The 18,832-nt window shown below is 58.8% G+C and overlaps 1 protein-coding gene across 3 annotated transcripts; it reads left to right on the top strand.

Annotated features, from left to right (window-relative positions):
* The first annotated feature begins 3,173 nt into the window (after nucleotides 1-3,173).
* GRK6 (G protein-coupled receptor kinase 6) lies at nucleotides 3,174-15,793 on the top strand. 3 transcript variants are annotated; one of them, XM_010579037.1, is made up of 15 exons: nucleotides 3,174-3,272; nucleotides 5,998-6,110; nucleotides 6,435-6,512; nucleotides 6,783-6,883; nucleotides 8,156-8,248; nucleotides 8,575-8,638; nucleotides 9,302-9,442; nucleotides 10,138-10,328; nucleotides 11,089-11,126; nucleotides 11,269-11,358; nucleotides 11,450-11,658; nucleotides 11,939-12,076; nucleotides 12,328-12,465; nucleotides 12,626-12,760; nucleotides 14,308-15,793. In XM_010579037.1, the coding sequence occupies exons 1-15, from the start codon at nucleotides 3,221-3,223 to the stop codon at nucleotides 14,356-14,358; spliced, it is 1,632 nt and encodes a 543-aa protein (XP_010577339.1). In that variant the 5' UTR covers nucleotides 3,174-3,220; the 3' UTR covers nucleotides 14,359-15,793. The 3 variants fall into 3 exon arrangements, with proteins under 3 accessions (XP_010577339.1, XP_010577340.1, XP_010577338.1); XM_010579038.1 differs by having other exon boundaries at nucleotides 13,558-14,378; XM_010579036.1 differs by having other exon boundaries at nucleotides 13,280-14,378.
* Nucleotides 15,794-18,832: the final 3,039 nt, after the last annotated feature.

The raw sequence follows: 18,832 nt of genomic DNA, 5'->3' as shown, positions 1-18,832 counted from the left end.
TGCAGGTTGGGCCCAGGCCGCCTCAAGGCAGGCGGCTCTAAACGAAGCCCCGGCACGGGGTGCTGCTCCGGGCAGGCGGGGGCTGCTCCGCGCCCCGGGCTTGTGGTGCCTCCGGGGGGTGTTGAGCCCTCCAAGGGTGGCCTTGCTGCCTCTCCGTGTGGAAAGTGCCCTGCAGCCCCCGTCTGCCTCCCGCCGGTGCTGGTGGCCTCCAGCCTTACCCCTTCCAGAGGCTTCTCTGGCTCCTCTGGCAGAGGGGAAAAGCAGCTTTAGGAGAAAAAGTTGATTTCGGGCAGGTAAACTGCTGCTTCCCACACAAGGGCCGATCCCGAAACTGCGGCGGTGAGCCCCACCCCTCTGCCACCTTCACACCAGCCCTGGCCCCTGGTCCGCTCAGCGCCAGGAGCTTTGCTGCGGGCCCACAAACCTCCTGCTGCTTCAGGGGTCACGGCTGAATGCCAGGGCCTCGGCGTGGGATGCAGCCTGCCAGCAGCGGGGCTGTCCGGCAGGTACAGGGGAGCTGTGCAGAGAAGCCTCGGGATGGCTTAAGGAGAGAGCTGGGAAGTCTGTCACAGAGGAGCCTGGTCCTTTGCAGAGAAGATCTGATTCAGTCAGGAGTCGGGGAGTTCATTAGATCACATAAAGTGGCGGGGAAATATAGTCCCTCCTGGCCCATGGTGTGCAGCTGGCCAGACCAAGTCATTCTAGAGCCTGAGGGCCCCACTGAAATCCAGTTTGAGGGCTTTAGAGATTAGATTTGTGGGAGCAAAGAGCAACAAAATTAAATTTACACTGGCAGAAACAATTTTGAGCTGCTTGAAAATCAGGCTTCGTGTAGGTACTTCAGGCACGGTGACTGTGGTGGACCATGACATTATGGTTCCTAATAGCAAGGTTTGGTTCAAAACCAAGTTTGGACAACACCAAACCAGACCTTTGTGACCTCTAGACATGAGACCCTGCTTCGCATGGAGTGAGTGACCAGGAGACTGTCTCCTGTTGTGCCTTCAGCAGAATGGAGTTTGGTTGTGATGCAGAGCGAGGCGTCGGACGGCTGCTGCAGTGCTTCCCAGCGCTCCTCCAGTGCCTCAGCCTTGGCAGGTGGTGGGCAGTTGGGCTGCAGGCAGATACGATCCACTGACACGCTCGTGCCGGAGGGTTCCTGGCCTGTGAGAGCTGCAGGTGGCTGTGCTGCCTGTCCACGGCTCTCCCACCCATGGCTGAGTGGCCGTGGTAGCCACTGGGGCAAGCTTTGGCAGCCTGTGTGACAGGACAGAGCCGCTTTGCTGGCCGGGTCCAGCAGCACCAGGTGCTTTGCTCCAGCCCAGCCTTTTTGGGAACCTCGTAGTCTAATGTGGCAGTGCAGGGCTGAGATCACCCTGGGCATGCTGCAGGGGGCTGCTGACAGCTGCTGCCATAGGATGACCATGCTTTCTGTTTCCTTCAAACTCTTCTAGGAGGGTTTGGCCCAGGGAAGGTGAAGGATCCTTCCCCTGTTGTCCCCCTTGCCTGCCGGCCTCTGGCAGAGAGACAACAGAAGAGTTTTGAGCTATCACCAAGCCCTAAAGCTCCCTTGTGGTGAGTTCTGGGTGGAGGTGGCCCACCCCTTGCCCCATCCCCAAAATGGTGGTGCTGGGAGATTGGTGTGCAGGAGACGAGTTCCCTGCTGGGCTGTTTGCTGCAGCACCAGGAGGGTGGGGGAGAACCGTGCATGAAAGGCGCTGGAGCCTCCTTTCAAAGCAAACAACTCGAGGAAATGCAAGCTGACGGTCCTCGTCCTCTGGGTGCTGTGGAGCATTGCTCTGCCTTTCCTTGAGCGCTCTTGGGGTGAGGATGGCTTGTCCTGCTGTGCCCTCGCTTAGTTGTCCCTGTCCGTTTCATTGCCACAAGCTGTGGCTGACAAGAAGGTGTCTGTGCTGCTGGTTTCTTCCACCCCTGCTTACCCTTGAGTCACTTCCTTCCTGAGTTTGTACAATCATGCAGCACAGCTGCTGGTGCAGGGCAGATGTAGCACAGCGACCCACAGTGTGCCAGGGGCTCAGACCTGGGGCTGGCCCTGCAGAAGGCCGTCTGTGATGGCCCTGTCCCACCTGCCTGTCCAACCAAGGCCTCCTGCAGTGCAGGGAGCTGGATGCCCAGGGACTGCATTCAGGATTTGGGTCTGAATTGCATCCACAGTGGAGGAAAGTGTTATGAAAGTGTTTCTCAAGAGCTGATAAATGATGTTCAACCCCCCCTGATTTCAGAAAGCCGTGCCTTTGGCCCAACTTGGCAGGGTGGTTTAATGTATTTCCAAAGGGAGGTGGGAGATCATGTGTGTGTTGGCACCGGGGCAGAGAGAAGGCAATCCCTGGAGGTTGGCTGAGCCCAGCAATCAGTATTTCAGTACTTAGTGCTTGCTATGATGTAAATTTTTTGGTCTATCTAGAAGCTTTCCCACCCTGTCCTACAGCACTGGGCATTTACTCCAGCAGCTGAAGTTGGAATAATATCTGGTTCTTGGATCTTGCTTTTCTGAGGCTGGCTTATCTCTGGAGAAAGGTGGGAGTGTCCCCACTTCACAGGTGGGAAACTGAAGTGATGAGCCCCGGGCAATGCAGTGAGTTGTCTGTGGAGCCCGGATTAGAGCAGGAATTCCTGTCTCCCAGCTTCATGTCCTCCCTCTGAGAGCCCCTCCCTGGAGTAAGCAATCAGTCTTGGAATGAGTAGGTAGCATGAACATCGTTACTACAGCAGGAAGATCTTCACACTGAGCAAGGCTTGGCCTTGAGAGGTGATTAGTTATGCAGAGGTCCTGAGGACAGGCCTGGGAGCCAAGAACTCTTGTCCAGGCATAGAGCAACCTGTGGCTTTAGGCACTCCTGCCTGTGCCCTGATTCTCCCATCTTAAATACAACTAAACTGAGATGTCCAGGTGAAAGGTCTTCATGTTCTTGGTTGGGACTTTGTTCAGCAGCCGGAGTGATTGGTCTGTCCACTTCCTTTGGCAGTCAGAGGCTCTAACACTTTTGTTCCACCAGCCAGGAGACGGCAGTACGGCTTCGGTCTTGTTTTCCTTGCCTGGGCTTGCTCGTGTAAACGGACAGAGGGTGTCTCCTCTCTTGGCTCCTGGCAAGGCTAGGCTGCAGTTGGACATCCTTGCTTCGTAACTCACGGTGCCAATTTTGTGTGCCCTGCAGGTGGTGGCGGAAACCGGAAAGGCAAAAGTAAGAAATGGCGCCAGATGCTGCAGTTCCCCCACATCAGCCTCTGCGAGGATCTTCGACAAACCCTTGGTAAGATGTGGGGGCTGGCAGCAGCTGAGCAGCACTCAGGCTCCATTCTGGAGCAGGGCCGGTGGGTGAGCACGTATGAGTGTTGTGCACCCAAAGCTGAGTCTCATGAGGGTCAGGGACATATAACAGGGCACATGTCAGCCAAATCCCAGCCAGGATCACTCAGAGCTTGGGGTGTAGGGAACAAACGAAGGGTAGGTAAGTCACAGCTGCTGGGCGCTCACTGGATAGTGCCTGTTGATGTACCCACACACCTTCTAGACTGTGACGAGCTTCACTAGAGATACACCACCTTCTCTGCAAACAGACCTGCTCAGTGTTGCAGTTTTGGAGCATCACTCTGGGCTGCCTTTGCATAAATAACAAAGGCCCTGCTAATGTCCTCTGGACTCCTTGGCTGGGATTCAGTCCTGCTCTGCAGACCTCGGCTTCTAACACTAGTGCAGCAGCTTTTCTTGGGCAAAACTGGGTTCTTGCTGTGTGATATGGATGAGAATTGTAGAGCTGGGCAGGGCTTGGCCTGTCATTCTAATACTGCACTTTGTACTCTTCATGGTTTTAATGTTGTTTGTGCAGCAGGCTTGGTCCTGAGATCATGTGAAATTGTTTTGGGGCACAGAGGGTGGGAATGCTCTGCTTCCTGGGAAGGGGAGAGGTTGTTTAAGTTGTCACTCTGGATTCAGCTGCCAGCTGGAGAGTGGCACAGTGCTGGCCTTGTTTCAGAGCAGGTGTCACTGGGCTGAGTGGCTTTTGGAGGTTTCTGCAGCTCCGGTCCCCAATTCTGCCCTGCCCAGGTTTTCCAGGTCCCAGCAGCCCCAAGGAGAAGGGATGCCCCCTTTGAGGGCACGTGGAACTGTAGCACTTGGAATAACTCAGCCTCTGTCATCCACACTGTAACCTCCAAGCTCACAATAGCCCAGTGCACACCGTGCATGCCATGCCTCACCTCCCTGCTGCCATGCACCACCTCTTGGGGCTGGCTTCGCAGCCGAGTGTAGTCACATGGAGACTCTCGCCTTGGTTTTGCTGCAGACTGCCTCTCTGGAGTGAGTTCTGAGCACTGAACACAGCAATGGCCTGGGCTCTCCCTGCAGCTCCCATCTTGGCCGTTCCACCCCCTATCTGCTTCTGATTTGTGTGCCCTCAGCAGAGCTTTCCGTCAGCTGATGGCTGTCCTCTGCTTGCAGCCACCCTTCCTGTGGGTGTCATGACATGTTTTCCAGCACTCAACTTCACCTTTGTTGTGCTGCCCGTTTGCCAGTGGTGAGTGCTGGTGGTCTGTCTGTCTCTGCTGTCGCACTGTTCAGGACAGTGACTTTGTGCAGCTTTGGGAGGCAAGTCCTTCCCCAGCGGCTGGCTGTCACCACCCATGTCCCCACTTCCCCTTGGGGAGGCATGCAAGAAGTGCTTCTGGCCCAGGTGGTGGCTGCCTCGCTTGCTTTCCCCATGGGAGAGATGACCCTGTTCCTTGTGCTTGCCTTACTCTTTGGTTGGAGTGGTTTTGTTTTCCCCTCACAGCCTGCTAGAACGGCATTTCTTTCCTATTCCAGAGGCTTGGCAGGACCACGGGCATGGTGGGCTGGTTGCCCACTGCAGAATTAAGCTTTGTGTGCCCTGACCACAGAGAGCAACCCTCTGTGAGCCTGGGCAGCGGCAAGGGCAGCCAAAAGCTTCTGATCTCACCAGCAGCAAACTCTTGTCCTCCCGAGCTGAAGGGAACTCCTTCCCCTGCAGACACAAGGAAACCGGCCGGTGCAGTGGAGCTGGTGAGGTGGCCTCCTCCCCCACCGCAGCCCAGCCGTCTCCGCGCTCTCGTGCACCCTCAGGAAGCCGCAGCTTCCTCGGGAGAAACTGCTGCACGGGGAGGGGAAAGCCGGCAGTACTCAGCCCCGGGGAGTGCTGGAAGGTCCCCTGCGAGCCAGTGGATGGCTGTACATCTGCACCCCAGGCAGCCTGCAGCCCTCAGTGGCAATGGCTCTAACAGAAATCTGTTCTGGCCTGCGATCAGACAACATCTTATGAGTGGAAGGGGAGGAAAAAAAACGGAGAACTGGAAGTACTCTGGGTAGTCAAAAGGGTTGGCGCCTGGGCTGCCAGACTTCAGAGAGGGGTAGGAGGAATCAGCAGGGAAGCCGAGCTCCAGAGGGCAGTAGGAATTGATATACAAGCGAGTGGCTGTCCCATGGAGTGGGGGGGTCTAATTGCTGTGTGCAGCTTTAACAGGACATCTGTGGAAATGGTGCCTCCCATTATGATGCTGCTGCTTCCAGCAGGGCCTTTGGGAATAAGAGTGGTTTGTAAGAGTCATCAGAGCAACTCTTGGCCTGGAAGATCTGCCTTGAAATAAGCTCAGTGTGTTCCTCATGTTCCAAGGAAAGTTGTGTATCTGGAGTAGTCAGTCGATCTCCGTGGGGAGATGATTGAGAAGAGAGCCTCCAGGCAAGCAGGAGACACAAAGTTCCCTTGCTAGAAAGAAGAGGGGCAGTCTGTACAGAACAGCAGGTCAAACCTCTTTCAGGGAAAAAGATCTTCCATAGGGGAACGTAAAAGCTCGGTCATGCCTCTTGTCCCCATTGGATGCATTTCACTTTCCTGAGAGTCTCAGGCTGGTGGGACCTGTGAGTAGCCAGCTGACAAGTCGCCAGCCCCTTCACCACTGCCTATGGCCAGGGCAGTGGCTGCTCCTTTGGGGGTTGGCAGTGAGTGATCTTCTCCACATTTGCAGAGCGGGACTACCACAGCCTGTGTGAGAAGCAGCCCATCGGGCACATGCTCTTTCGGCAGTTCTGCGAGACACGACCTGAGCTGTCACGCTGTGTCAAGTTCCTGGATGCCGTGGTAAGAGCAAAGCCCGTCAGGCTTCGTTGGGGGAGGAAAGTATGTTCTTGGCGCCCTGGGCACAGACCGGTTGGCCCTGGGTGCCTCAGCAGTTGCCAGGTACTTCTGGGCATGTAGGGTTTTCCTGAAGGAAAAACCTGTGAGTTGCAGTTTTCTCCAAGATGGGGCTGGGCCTTTGCTTAGGGAGCTGTTTACTGGAGATCTGGTTTTCCAGGAAAGCATGGGAAACCTTGGGCAGAGGGTGTTGCTGCTCTGCAGCTGTTGCTCAGTAGCAAAGCTTGGTTCCTGGCTGGACCTGCTCCTCATGCTGTTCGCTCTATGCAGGCAGGTTATGAAGTGGCTCCAGATGAGAAGCGGAAGGAATGCGGGCAGCACCTGATTGAAAAGTACTTGAAGCCAAACGTGAGTAAGAGGGTTGTGTTTGCTGCCTGCAACAGTAGAGCAGTTGTAAAGCTGACAACTGTCATTGCCCTTATCCTGCCACAGTGAACGTGCTGGGCAGGATGGTGAGAGCAGAGTACAGAGCCACCCCACCACCTCACAAGTGACCATTACTGCTTTTCCCACTGGCCCGAAAGCAGATGGGCACCTGTGTGCTGTTCCTGTGGGCTTCTTCCTGGGAGGTTCCTTGTGCTCTGCTCCCTATGTCTGACTCCATCCCTTTGTCTCCAGAGTGAGGACCATGTGCCTGAAGTCCCCTCGCAGCTGGTGGATGCATGTTGTGAGAGGCTGGAGCAGGAACCTTCCAAGGAGCTCTTCAAGGAATCCACTAAGTAAGTCAGAGGGCTGGGGCCTGCCTTCAGGTCACAGCACAGGGTAGATGCTGCAGCTAACTTGCCTTGTCCCTCGTGGTCCCTTCCTCCAGGAGAGTAAGGGCTGGTGCTAAGGCCTGTGGAGTTTTGAGCTAGTGGTTTGCAGCACAGCTACAGGAAAGCAAAGGCAAGAAGCTCCCATGGACTCTGGGAGCCATAAGCTGCTGCAGAAACCTCTGTCATTCCTCTCAGTCTGCTGTGGATCTGAGTTGCCATTTGGGAAGACCCCGTTTCAGCGATCCTCAGCATCTGGCCGTGCTGTTCCTAGTCTTGTGCCAGGATCTCGTAGGCACCCGTAGAGCAGAGCTGACAGCTGCAGTCCCAGTGCCAGCTGTCCTCTCCCGCTGGCTGCAGATGTGGCTGTTGTGGTTAGATTACACTGGCTGTTGCTTTAGCGATCTAAGGTCAATTCTGTTCCCATCGCAGAAGCAGTGGCTGAGGTCCTGGCTCCGGGTGCAAAGCAGAAGCTGGGCTTATAGCTTCCACCCCTCCCTGAACAGTAGCTGGAGCACATTGCCTAATCGAGTGCAGGGCTGTGGCAATGGGTTTGCTGCAGTCTTCTGGGGAGCGTTAGCTCTGTGTGTGGTAACTAGTGTCACTGTCTGAATGCAGAGCCTCCGGGCTGGGCCCTGCCTGCTCTTGGCAAGCTCTGAAAGGGGAAGAGCCCGTCCACTTCTTCTTGATGCATGTCTCTAGTCTAGACACTATGTCTAAGGCTCTTTACTCCGCTGGGCAGCCCTGGCACCGGTCTCTGAGGCAGTTAGCTCTCTCGAGCAGGATCCCCTGTGGCCTTTTGTGCTGGATATTCATCTGAAAGTGAACAACTCAGCGCCCAGTGCTGAACATTGCTAGCAGCTTTCGGCAGCTGATTACAGCCTTGTGTCCACATTTGCCCTGTGAGCAGAGGGGCAACTGCAAAGAGTCTCATCGTCCCCCTTTGTCCCACAGCCCTGACTGATGCTGAGAGGCCACAATTAGCGGTGCCAGCCTGGTCCCAGGGTGCTGTGTTTGTCCCAGCGGTACCTCCAATGTGCCTTCCTTTTGCATCAGGCTTAGCGTGGAGGGGGACTTTCTGGGCCAGGGCTATGTGGGTGATTCAGCACCGGGCTGGGTGAGGGGATGGCAAAGTAAACGGGCTCTCGGGGCTGCTCACCTCCTCTTTCCTTGGACTGCTGGCTTTTTCCATGGGTGTGATCACCTCTCAGGAACCTTGCTGGCTCTGCTCTGTCCTAGGCTTATCCATGACTACCTGAGTGTGGCTCCCTTTGCCGACTACCTCGACAGCTTGTACTTCAACCGCTTCCTGCAGTGGAAATGGCTGGAACGGTAACACTCCCTGGCATCACTGGGAGACCTGCACCCTCCTTGCACAGGCTGCCTGAGTCCCCCCTTGGGCTCCTTCCTGTGCTGGGCCCTGGCAGGAGCCAAGGGCCTGGCCTTTATCTGCTCTTGCTCCCCTTCAGGGCCATTTATTAGCACCATCAGCCTCTACTGGCTGCCTCAGTCTTGCTTGCCTCACAGGGAAGCAAGGTCTGTTGGAGCAGGGGTTTTGGGGTGAGCCAGTCTCTCAGGCCAGCACATGGGGGTGGTTTGGGCTTCAGCCCCTGCTCTCTCCCTGCTCCCATCCCACTCCAGTTTCCTTTCCCTCACAGGCAGCCAGTGACCAAAAACACTTTCCGCCAGTACCGTGTACTGGGCAAGGGCGGTTTTGGGGAGGTAAGTGACCACTATTTCCTCTGCATTCAGTGTACCAGGCAGCCACCATTGCCTGCTGCCAGATGCAGACCTGGGTTGGCCATCAGGGTGCCACAAGCTGCTCCAGCACCTGGAGACAGGTGTTGCTGGCTGGGTGGACTGTGGGGGCTCTGCGCTGGGCACTGCTGTGCTGTGGGCATTGCAGGATCCGTCAGTTCCCCTCTGAGGGTCAGGAGCTCCCTCTCGCCAGGCACTGGAGGTGTGGGAGGTGTTGTGTAGGGTAGGTAGCATGTGCCCTGTGGTGCGTACTGCCACCCGGGCAGAGAGTCAGGTCTGTTCCCAGTGTCTTGGCAGAGGAAACTGCACTCCTGAAAACTGTCACTGTCAGGCTTCCTTCTGTTTCTGGAGTGGCCTTCTGTCTTCCCAAGCACCAGCCATGGTGCTGCTACAGGTGGCAGGGGCATTGCAGCCCTCTACTGCTTATCTGTGACATCTGGAGATGTCAGTGCTTGGAGATGTCACTGCTCCCTGTGTCCTTGCTTTGACAACAGGCTTCTCACTAACCTCAGAGTGAAGCGGGGACAGAGACATCTTTGCCTTCCCGTACTTCTTCCTGAGAGCAGAACCTAGACCCCCACCCTGAAAACAGCAGTGGGAGGGTGCTGAGCCTTGTCCCTCATCCAGGTTTGTGCCTGCCAAGTGCGTGCCACGGGAAAGATGTATGCCTGCAAGAAGCTGGAAAAGAAACGGATCAAAAAGCGGAAGGGAGAGGCCATGGCCCTGAATGAGAAACAGATCCTGGAAAAAGTGAACAGTAGGTTTGTAGTAAGTACATAGGAATTGCTCTCACTTTGCTGCGGTGGTTGATTTCTTCTTCCAACCAGCCAGCCTGGCACTTCTGTGCTCCTCACCCCGTGTGGAGAGGCAAGAGCAGACCCTGCACATGGCGGGGGGTAGAGTCCTGGTGGCTGCAGATGTCTCACAAGGCTGAGGTCTGGCAGGACATCCTACTGCCTCCACAAGATGCTGTAAATGCCCCCAAACTCAGGTCCAAACACCCATCTGGTCTCACAGGCACCTTCTTAACCTCTGGGGCACAAGAAAGCAGCGAGAACTGTCTCCAGACAGCCAAGTGGGCAGAAGCCTAACCCTGAGCTGTGTGGTGGGGAGCTCTCTCCCTGGTTGCAGTGAGTTGTGAACAGCCTGAAACCTCCCTTTATGGAGGATTCATCAGATGCTGCCCCAGGGTTGCTGTTGTTTGCTGCTTGCCCCAGAGGAGAGCAGTTCTGGCTCAGCTAAATAGTGTCCTCCCTGTCTGAGGAAAATGGGGTGTGCTGGGACTGCTGGGCACTTCCACATCCTCCTTGGGTTTGCACAGTTCCCCCTCTGCCTCCTCTGCTGGCAAAGGCCCAGTCCTGCTGCCCATGAGTGGCTGCTTGGGTGACAAAGTGCCCATCAGAGTGTGGGCGCTTCCCTCTTCCAGCTGTGTCTTCTAACGGCCTTTCTGCCCTGAATTGCAGGTGAGCTTAGCCTATGCATATGAAACTAAAGATGCTCTCTGCCTAGTGCTGACCCTCATGAATGGAGGGGACCTCAAGTTCCATATCTACCACATGGGAGAGGCTGGCTTCGAGGAGCCCCGGGCAGCTTTCTATGCTGCCGAGATCTGCTGTGGCCTCGAGGACTTGCACCAGGAGAGGATAGTGTACAGGTGCGCGCTGCCTGGTCCCTGCTGGGAGACCTTGTACGGGCTGCAGAAGGAAGAGGGTTCCTGCTGCTCTTACTAGCCCAGCTGGGTCTGTCTGCTCAAGAAAATAAGCTCAGGCTTGAAAGCAGCACAGGGCTGAGTGAGAGGGGATCAGGAACAGAAAGCTGATCTCATGGGAGAGACGTCAGAGCTTAGCTTGGCTTCCTCATGCTGGTAAATGATCACCAAGAACAAGATGTGATCATGCTGTGAATGCCTCAGGGCAGGCACTGGGGTGCTTAACTCCCTGGGCAGCATTGACACTAGAACAAAGGAGGGTAGGCTGCCCCTATGTGCTCAAGACTGAGAGCTGGGCAGGAGGGAGAACACGCTGATGTATGACTGTACTCACTGGGTTGTGTGATGCAGCGTTAGGGAAAGCATAGCTAAACACAGGGACAGAAAGTCCCTTCTGGTCCTACCCTGTGACTTGCCCTGGGGCAGGGTAAGCAGAAGAAGCCTCTGCTCCTTCTCTCTTGCACGGCACTATAGCGAGGTCTGCACCTGCAAAGAGGGAATCAGCCACAGGCTCACTGCTTCCTTGTGGAGGGTTGAAGGTTGTCATGTCCTGCCTCTCTGCCCAGGAGGGGAAGGTTATCTGTGTGCCCGAGGCAGGGGCATTGCATCCCTCTGCTCTTATCTGTGAATTCTTGAGATGTTGCTGTTGCTTGTGTCCTTTGCTTTGACAACAGGCTTCTTGCTAATCAAGTCCCTTCCTTCCTAGGGACCTGAAGCCAGAGAACATATTGCTGGATGACCATGGTGAGTGCAGGGTCAAGAGGAGCCCTGGGTCTGAGTCCTTCTCTCTTCCTCTCCTTGAACCAGGGTATTGCTCTGTGTTCTTGGCAGCTTCAAATATTGTCCCTTGACCTTGTCCTGTTAACTTGCCCCTTCCTCTGTGCAGGTCACATCCGTATCTCAGACCTGGGGCTAGCTGTGCACGTGCCTGAGGGCCAAACAATCAAGGGCCGGGTGGGGACAGTTGGCTACATGGGTAAGTGGCCCTGCTTTAATCAAAAAGTGGTCTCTGACTGCACATGTGCTCTCCCTGCCCTCACATGTCCCTCACCCCCGCTGCTATGTAGCTCCGGAGGTGGTGAAGAACGAGCGCTACACGTTCAGCCCAGACTGGTGGGCTCTAGGCTGCCTGGTGTACGAGATGATCGAGGGACAGTCCCCCTTCCAGCAGCGCAAGAAGAAGATCAAGCGGGAGGAGGTGGAGCGGTTGGTGAAGGAAGTACAGGAGGAGTACTCAGAGAAGTTCTCGCCCTGTGCCCGCTCCCTCTGCACCATGGTATGAGTGTGCATCCCTGTCCCTTTGCTCCCACCACCTCTTTGCACGCAGCAGGAGAATGTGGAGGCTGCTCCCCATAGAGGTGCTGGTGGCAGCCAGGTTCCCTTGTCTCTGATAAGGCAGTGCAGGAGGATCCAGAGTGCCTTAATTTCTTGCCCCCTCAGCCGCTTAGCGGGCCTGTGCCATCCCTAGAGATATATTGCAGGAGCCCAGCTGACCTCAGGGCTGCTCCTGCCTGAAGCACCCTCCACCCAGGACACTGATTTCCTTTGTGTTGCAGCTCCTGTGCAAAGACCCTCTGGAGCGCCTGGGGTGCCGAGGAGCTGGGGCCAAGGAAGTGAAGGAGCACCCTCTCTTCAAGCACCTCAACTTCAGGAGGCTGGAAGCAGGCATGCTGGACCCCCCCTTCAAGCCAGATGTAAGTGCCTGTCTGTATCCTGACCTCTTCAGACACTGGTGCTGTCAAAGGAAGCGAGAGCCCTGGAGTGGCTCACCTGAGGAGATGGGGCCCATCCGCTTCCCTCTTGTTTCTGGAGCCTGGCAGAACAAGGGTCAAGCAAGCTCTGGGCTGCAGGGAGAGGGGGTCTGGGCTTGGCCATGAGCCACGGCTGTTTGAGGTGGTGGCATCATCATGGAGCCTGGCATTAGAGCAATCTTTGTGCTCTTTAGCCCCAGGCCATCTACTGCAAGGATGTTCTAGACATCGAGCAGTTCTCCACGGTGAAAGGGGTGGAGCTGGAGCCCACAGACAACGACTTCTACCAGAAGTTTGCCACGGGAAGTGTGCCCATTCCTTGGCAGAATGAGGTAGGTTTGCAGGACAGGTCTTTGCTCCTGCTTGTGTCTGCCATGGCCAAGTGCAGTGTCCCGCAGGGCTCATGCTGTCCCTGCTGCTCTTGTGCTCTGCTGGGCCCTCAGTGGTGGGCTTCTTGTGACAGTTACTGCAGCCATCTTTGCCCTCTTCCAGATGATCGAGACGGAGTGTTTTAAGGAGCTGAATGTCTTTAGCACAGACGGCATGGTGCCCCCAGACCTGGATTGGAAAGGGCAGCCTTCTCCGCAGCCCAAAAAAGGGTTACTCCAGCGCTTATTCAGCAGACAGGTAAGAGTGTTTGCCCAGCGTTTCCTCCCCAGCAAGTCCTCTAGCAGCAATGAGCCTGCTCCTGCCTGTGCCAGGCAGATCTGGCAAGGAGGTGGGCACAAGAGGGCAGCAGGCAGAGTCTCCCCTAGTGTTGGGTGGCTGGACCCCAGGGCTCTCAGGGGGACCCATGCAAGGGTGCAGGGAGCCAGCCCTCACCTGGCTGGCACTCCCTGTGCTGGGGGACTCGAGGGGGCTGGGATGGAGTGTCCTGGCTAAATGTGCTGGAGTCACACAGGCGGGGGGATGTTGAAGGCACTAAAACAGCAATCCTCCCTTCCTACATGAATAATACCAAGCCTGAAGAAGACCTTGCTCTTGGAATGGGCTGCCTGGGCTCCCCAGAGCATTTCTGCCAGACCTTGAGGCAGGCAGAGAACAGTTCTTTCGAGGGACAAGGAGAACGGAAATGTCTTGCAGCTGCTGTGGGCTTGCTTGCCTGCCTGTCTCCTCTGCCCAGAACAGTCTTTGCCTTCTTTCCAGGACTGGCAAAGTCTGGGCTGCTGCCTCTCAACAGCTGCTTGCAGCTGTGGGACTCAAGCGTGGTTGGCTCTGGACCCACTCTCAGCCACCCGGTGCTGACTCCTGCTTCCCCGATGAGCTCCCAGTTGTGCTTCTCTGTTCAGTGGGCTGCCCTAGCCAGAGCCAGCTCTGGGCTGGGATAGCCAGCCCTTCCTGAGGCAGGCAGGACCTGCTGGAGGATGGGCAGCTGCCTGTAGCAGGGGTTGAGCTGTGATTTGCCACGTGTTTTCTCTTTCCAGAGGTGAGCAGTCTCTCCTGGCTGCTCTGCTCAGGGAAATACCCGGTGGCCCGCGGACATGGCAAGATCTGGGAAAGAGGAGTGTTGTCCTTCAGTGCCTATCCCCTTGACCCCAGCAGAGCACAAGCTGCTTGTTGTTCTAACTGCCCCGAGCCACTAATCCCGCTTCCCTGCTCTTGCTGCCTTTGTGGGGGAGGCCTTGCCCTCAGCTTGAGCCAAAGCTGCCCCTGCACTGCCACTGCTGGGAGCTCTGCTCCCAGGGGGCTGTGGGAAGTTTCCTTCACTCCTCTCTTCGGGTGTCTGGGACACACAGAAGGGTTGAGAAACCGTGAAGGGTTTGGCATTGCCCCGTGCTCAGACTCCCTTTCCAGCAAAAAGGGCTTGGGCTGCTTCTGTGGCTGGCCGAGCCCTGAATGGGGCAGATCGTCTGTGCCAGCACTGAGCTGTCTCCCTGGGTGGCTGTAGACCATGGAGCCCATCTTCCTTCCAGCTTATGAGCTAGTCAGCTGCGTGCTCACCAGTCTGTCTGCCAGGAGCTGAACCCCCAGATGCAGCTTGACTGTTTCTCTGCAGACGAGGGATCCCCTCCAGCCCCTTGCCTCCATCTACCTCTTCCATGTGCAGGCCAGGGGGGGGCCTGGCCCTTCCCTGCCTGAGGGCAGCTATAGGCTGGGTTGTGTGACCTTGCTCACCCTCTGCTTGCTGTGCTCCTCTCTCTCCCTCCTCCCTCTCCTTGCCCTTCTGACTTCAGGACTGTTGTGGAAACTGCAGCGACAGTGAGGAAGAGCCCACCCGGCTGTAGAGCACAGCTTCTTCTCCAGCCCCTGGGACCCCCTGGCCTCTCCGGGTGCCCAGCAGAACAGCAGCCCAGCCTGAAGGACAAGGTAGCAGCGGTCCCACAAAGTGGATTTGTTTACAGCTTTACACGTCTGTATTTGAAGACTCTGAGGATGGCTCCAGGGCTGGCGGCAGCACGCAGCTCAGGCTGAGGCCCATCTGACCATGGGCAAGCCCTTGTCCCCAAGACAGACCTGGACACTTCTGAATCTGCCACTTGGGATTTTGCTGCTGCTGCCCACTGGCTGCTGCTCCCCTCCTGGGCCCAGGGTGGGAGGGAGGGATTGCACCAGCGTGGGCCAAGGCCAGGCTGGAGCAGCTCTGCTGACACATTCCATGGTGCCAAAGTAGCACTGCAGGTTTGGTGTATATTTATATATGTCGGTCTGTACATATCACATGTCAGTTTTTAATCTATAGGTGGGGGCCTGCAGTGCCCCCACCCTGTCACAGGCACAAATGTCCTCCTATGGGGGGAGCGACGGTCCCAGCTTTGTACCAGGGAGTCCTGGGCAGAGGCCTTCTATGCCTTGAGGTGCCTAAAGCATCTTTCCTGGACCTTTCTGGCCATGCTGAGGCGTCCCTGGCTCCAGCGGAGTCCATTGCTCAGCCCCGAGGCACAGGAAACGGCTGTGCCAAAGCGTCTACCATTGCATCCTGGCAGCAGAGCGTCACTGCCTCATCCTCGCTTCCCTGTCTGCCGGAGCCTGCTTCCTCCTGCCTCGTCTTGCACATGCTGCCAGCTCTGGGGAGCTGATCCTGGTCCCCTCTCCAGACCGCTGGCAGGCTGCCTGTGGCACAGCAGGACACAGCTGCTCCCACGCCACATGCTCAGAAGGTAGCTGCTGCTGGGTCCAAAGGGTCGGTCTGATCCCTGGCATGGTGCAGGATGGCCCCAACGCAGTTCCACCAGCTCCGGACCAGCCATCTGTGTGTGCTGGGGGTGCCGCCATTTCCAGGCCCAGCTCGGTGTCGGAGGAACAGACACATAAGGGACCCTGCTCTCAGGGAGCAAAGCCATGGTAAAGAGAACGTCCCTTACTGGTCTCATGCTGTGAGCTGCGGCCCAAGAGTGAATGGGGCCGGGACCAGCCTGCCTGCTGTACCAGCTTCGTGTGCATCCTCAGGGGTCCTGGGGAGCCAGCACAGCTCTTGTCCCTAAGGGCAGGGCAGGAGTGGAGGGGCTGGAGCCCTGCGTGTCCCTGGGGAGCAGTGTGGGGCTCAGCCCGCCTCTCCATACTGCTTGTCCTGTTCTCCTCTTGTGCACACTCATCCCAGCTGTGTCCTGAGCAGTAACTCGTCTCTTCTGTGTGTGTATGCACACGCGTGCGTGCGTGTGTGCATGCTGCCGCCTCGTGCTCGTTCTGAGCCAGGCCCCCCCGGGGGGGCTGAGCACCTACTTGGACCTGTGGTATCATTTGCTTGCCTTGCACTAAAGTTGGAGAGTATTTAAATTTTTAACCTTTTGTTAAGCATAAGATTTGCCGTGCCTTCTATTGTCGTGTCAAGGGGGGTGAACCGTGCAGAGGGGGACCTTGTGCCAGCACAGCTCCAGGCCATACAGGGCTGGTGGCTGTAAGGAGGAGAGGAGCAGGGACCCCTGTTCCTGGGCTGGTGCTCCAGTCCTGCAGGGAAGGGCTGGGGCTGCCCACCAGGACAAGGGCTGATGCTGAGCCCCGGGGACCGCAGGTCGCCCTCAGTGGCTTCTGCTGGGTGGTTTTGGTCGGTTCAGGGCCATGACAGGTACAAGGCCTTGTGCCGTTGGAGTGCTCTTGTCTGCTGTGGTTCCCTTTGGGGCATGTCACCCCGCTCCCCTTTGCCTTCAGCACAGCCCCTCCTGGGATGTCACGGGTGTGCTGTGGGGCTGGGGTCAGAGTCCTGCTCCCCTCCGGGTGCTGTGCATTGCTCCTTCGGGGTTGGGGGGGGTGGACCGTGCAGAGGGGGACCTTGTGGAAGCACAGAACATTGCCTCCTTAGCCCAAGGGACAGCCCCTGAAAGCGGGGACACGGCGTGAGCAGGGTTAGGGTCACGACAGTCGCCATGGGGGAGTGTGCAAAGGGGACAGCCAGGTTCAGGGTGGATGCAGGGTGGGTTTGGGGTCCGGGGTTGGCGGCAGGGCCGGTGGCAGCAGCGGCAGCCTCGTGCGCAGCGCGGGGGGGGCCGCACACAGCTGCACAGGGATGAGAATAGCAAGTGCGGCTGGGTAGCTAGGGAACAGTTGCTATGGGAGCGGGCCGAGGAGGAGTTCTCACACTCGGAGGGGGCATCTTGGGGTAAAATCCAGGAATTTTCTGCAGCCGTAGAAGGAAGGCAGGCAGGCAGGGCGGGGGGATGGGGACTGCCTGGGGATTGCTGCTCCCACCGCACTGGCCAGGGATGCTTGTGCTGCCCTGCTGGCACTGCCTGGGCTGTGGCACCCTGGCACCGAGGTCCTGGGGTCAGCAGCGTGTTAGCGGTGTCCGTCAGATGGTCAGCGTGGCTCTGCGGGCAGGACCGGGGTGTGGGCAGCCTGCCCTGAGCCGTGAGCAGGGCATGGAAGGGGCTCTGCCTGTCCCCAGCTCCCCCCTGCCCAGCAGTGTCCCAGTCCTGGGTGTTTAGGGGAGGCCTCATCCCCATCCCTCTCCTTGCTGGGGGGGGGAGCAGCGTGCAGGTGAGTGGGCGCTAGTATATACAGCCAGAGCTGGAATGGGTGGGTCTGGGCCCCACGGACGCGGCAGGCCCTGGGTGAGCTCCGGGTGGGCCCTGGGGTGCTGGGGGTCCTGGGTCGTGCCCCGAGCCGTGGGGCTGTGGCGGCAGTGCCGGCACACGATTTTCAGGGGTGAAGGATGCTCTCAGCTGTTGCCTGGGCAACGGCTCCTCCTCCAGCCCACCATGTGGCTCGGGGAGCGCTCCCCCGCCTGCCTCCCCCCGCCGCCGTGGGGAAGGGGAAGGCAGCTCCCGGCCCCCGGCGCTGGCGGGGCCGGAGGCCTAGCTCCCCCCGATCGCCCTCACCCTGGCCTGACGATGCCCGTGGGCCCCAGCGTGCCCCCCGCCTCTGCGTTCCCCATGCCCCGAGGGAGCACCCAAGCCCCCCTGCATGGCCGCAGCCTCCTGCCCGCCGTGGGTGCTGCTCGGGCACCCCCACACCCGTCGAGCCGGCACTGCCGGGCTGCCACGGCTGCGCTGTGAGGTCCGATCGCGGGAGACAAGTTCCAGCAAGGTGAGTCGGGGCCGGAGCCAAGGGGGCCAGGGAAGACACGGCCAACACAGCCCTGCTCCGAGCGAGGTGGCGGGGCTTGGCCGTCTGCCGGAGCCGCTCTGCCCGGCCGTGGTGGGAGCGGGCTGCCAGCTCCCGGCTTCCCCGGGTCATCCCCTGGCCGGGATGGAGGAAGTCCTTCCGGCCGGGCCCCGGCAGAACAATGCGCCGTGTGTGCGGCTGCAGCAGGCGCCTGCCACCCTGCCCACGGGGAGGAAGTGGCAGCAGGGTCACGGCCCGCGTGGGGCACCCCTGCCGGGCACCCACACCCGGTCATCCACCCGGCCTCTGGCCCGGGCACAGAGCGGGCACGACTCTGCCCTGTAACCACGCTCCCAGCATCTGGCACAGCCCCAGGGTGCAGGGAAGGGAGAGCGGGTGTTCTCGCCCCCAAGCTGAGCGCATGGGGGGGGGGAATCTCCCATGGGAGCCGTGACCACCGGCCTTGGGCGCAGCAGAGAAGAGCTGGTGACGGCCCCCAGACAGCAAATGGCTGGGGGAGCCCTAGTGCAGGGGTCTGAGTCCTCGGGGCAGGCCGGCCAAGGGGTCTGCTCCGGGGCAAGGGCAGCCTCAAGTGAGCGGGGTGCCCCCAGGACAGCCTGCTGCGTCACCCAGTGCCACCTCTGTCCCTCGCTGTCCTCGGGGCCAGGCTGGCATCCCCACCCCGCACAGCCACCCGTCCCACTGCAGCACCCCGGCGGGCTGCGGCGGCGGGGGCCGTTAAGGACTCGTCAGCGGCTGAGCTGCCCTCCCTGCCACTGTCCCTGTACTGTGCTGGCTCTCACCCCGGGGGAGCACATGGCCGTCACCCCCTGAGGAGGCTGTGGCTGGCACCAGGGGAGTGGGTGGCCGGCAAACCCTGGCACGCCACAGCCACCCCCAGGGCGAGTGCACGGCCACCGGATGGGGGAGCCCGTGGCATCGCCCCGCGGGGCCTCGCAGGGCCATCACCCCACCCGCACCGTGGGGCCGTCACCCGGGGATCCCCGGCCCCCACCCCGTGGGGCTCCCGCGGCCACCCCCGGGGATGCCACGGCCCTCACGCCACCGCCATCCCGCGGCCGTTCCAGGGGAGGTGGGGGGGGGATTCCCGTAGCAGTGCCCGTTCCCCCCCGCTCCGCGCCGGTAGCCCCTGCTCGGCGAAGGGTCCCGGGGCGGGGGCGCGGGGGGCCCGCCGGCTCCCGGGTCCCTCCCCGAGCCGAG

The sequence above is a fragment of the Haliaeetus leucocephalus genome, unplaced genomic scaffold (genome assembly GCF_000737465.1).
Source record: "Haliaeetus leucocephalus isolate CR32 unplaced genomic scaffold, Haliaeetus_leucocephalus-4.0 Scaffold656, whole genome shotgun sequence".
Classification (NCBI taxonomy): Eukaryota; Metazoa; Chordata; class Aves; order Accipitriformes; family Accipitridae; genus Haliaeetus; species Haliaeetus leucocephalus.
The sequence above is the reverse complement of the archived record's forward strand: the minus strand, read 5'-3'. Positions and strand labels throughout refer to the sequence as shown.

Bases quoted from the DNA above. Each gene is read 5' to 3' on its own strand.
- GRK6 (XM_010579036.1), top strand. From the start codon at position 3,221: ATGCTGCAGTTCCCCCACATCAGCCTCTGCGAGGATCTTCGACAAACC. The intron at 3,273-5,997 runs GTAAGATGTGGG...CCACATTTGCAG, and splicing joins GGATCTTCGACAAACCCTTG to AGCGGGACTACCACAGCCTG. The intron at 11,659-11,938 runs GTATGAGTGTGC...TTTGTGTTGCAG, and splicing joins CCCGCTCCCTCTGCACCATG to CTCCTGTGCAAAGACCCTCT.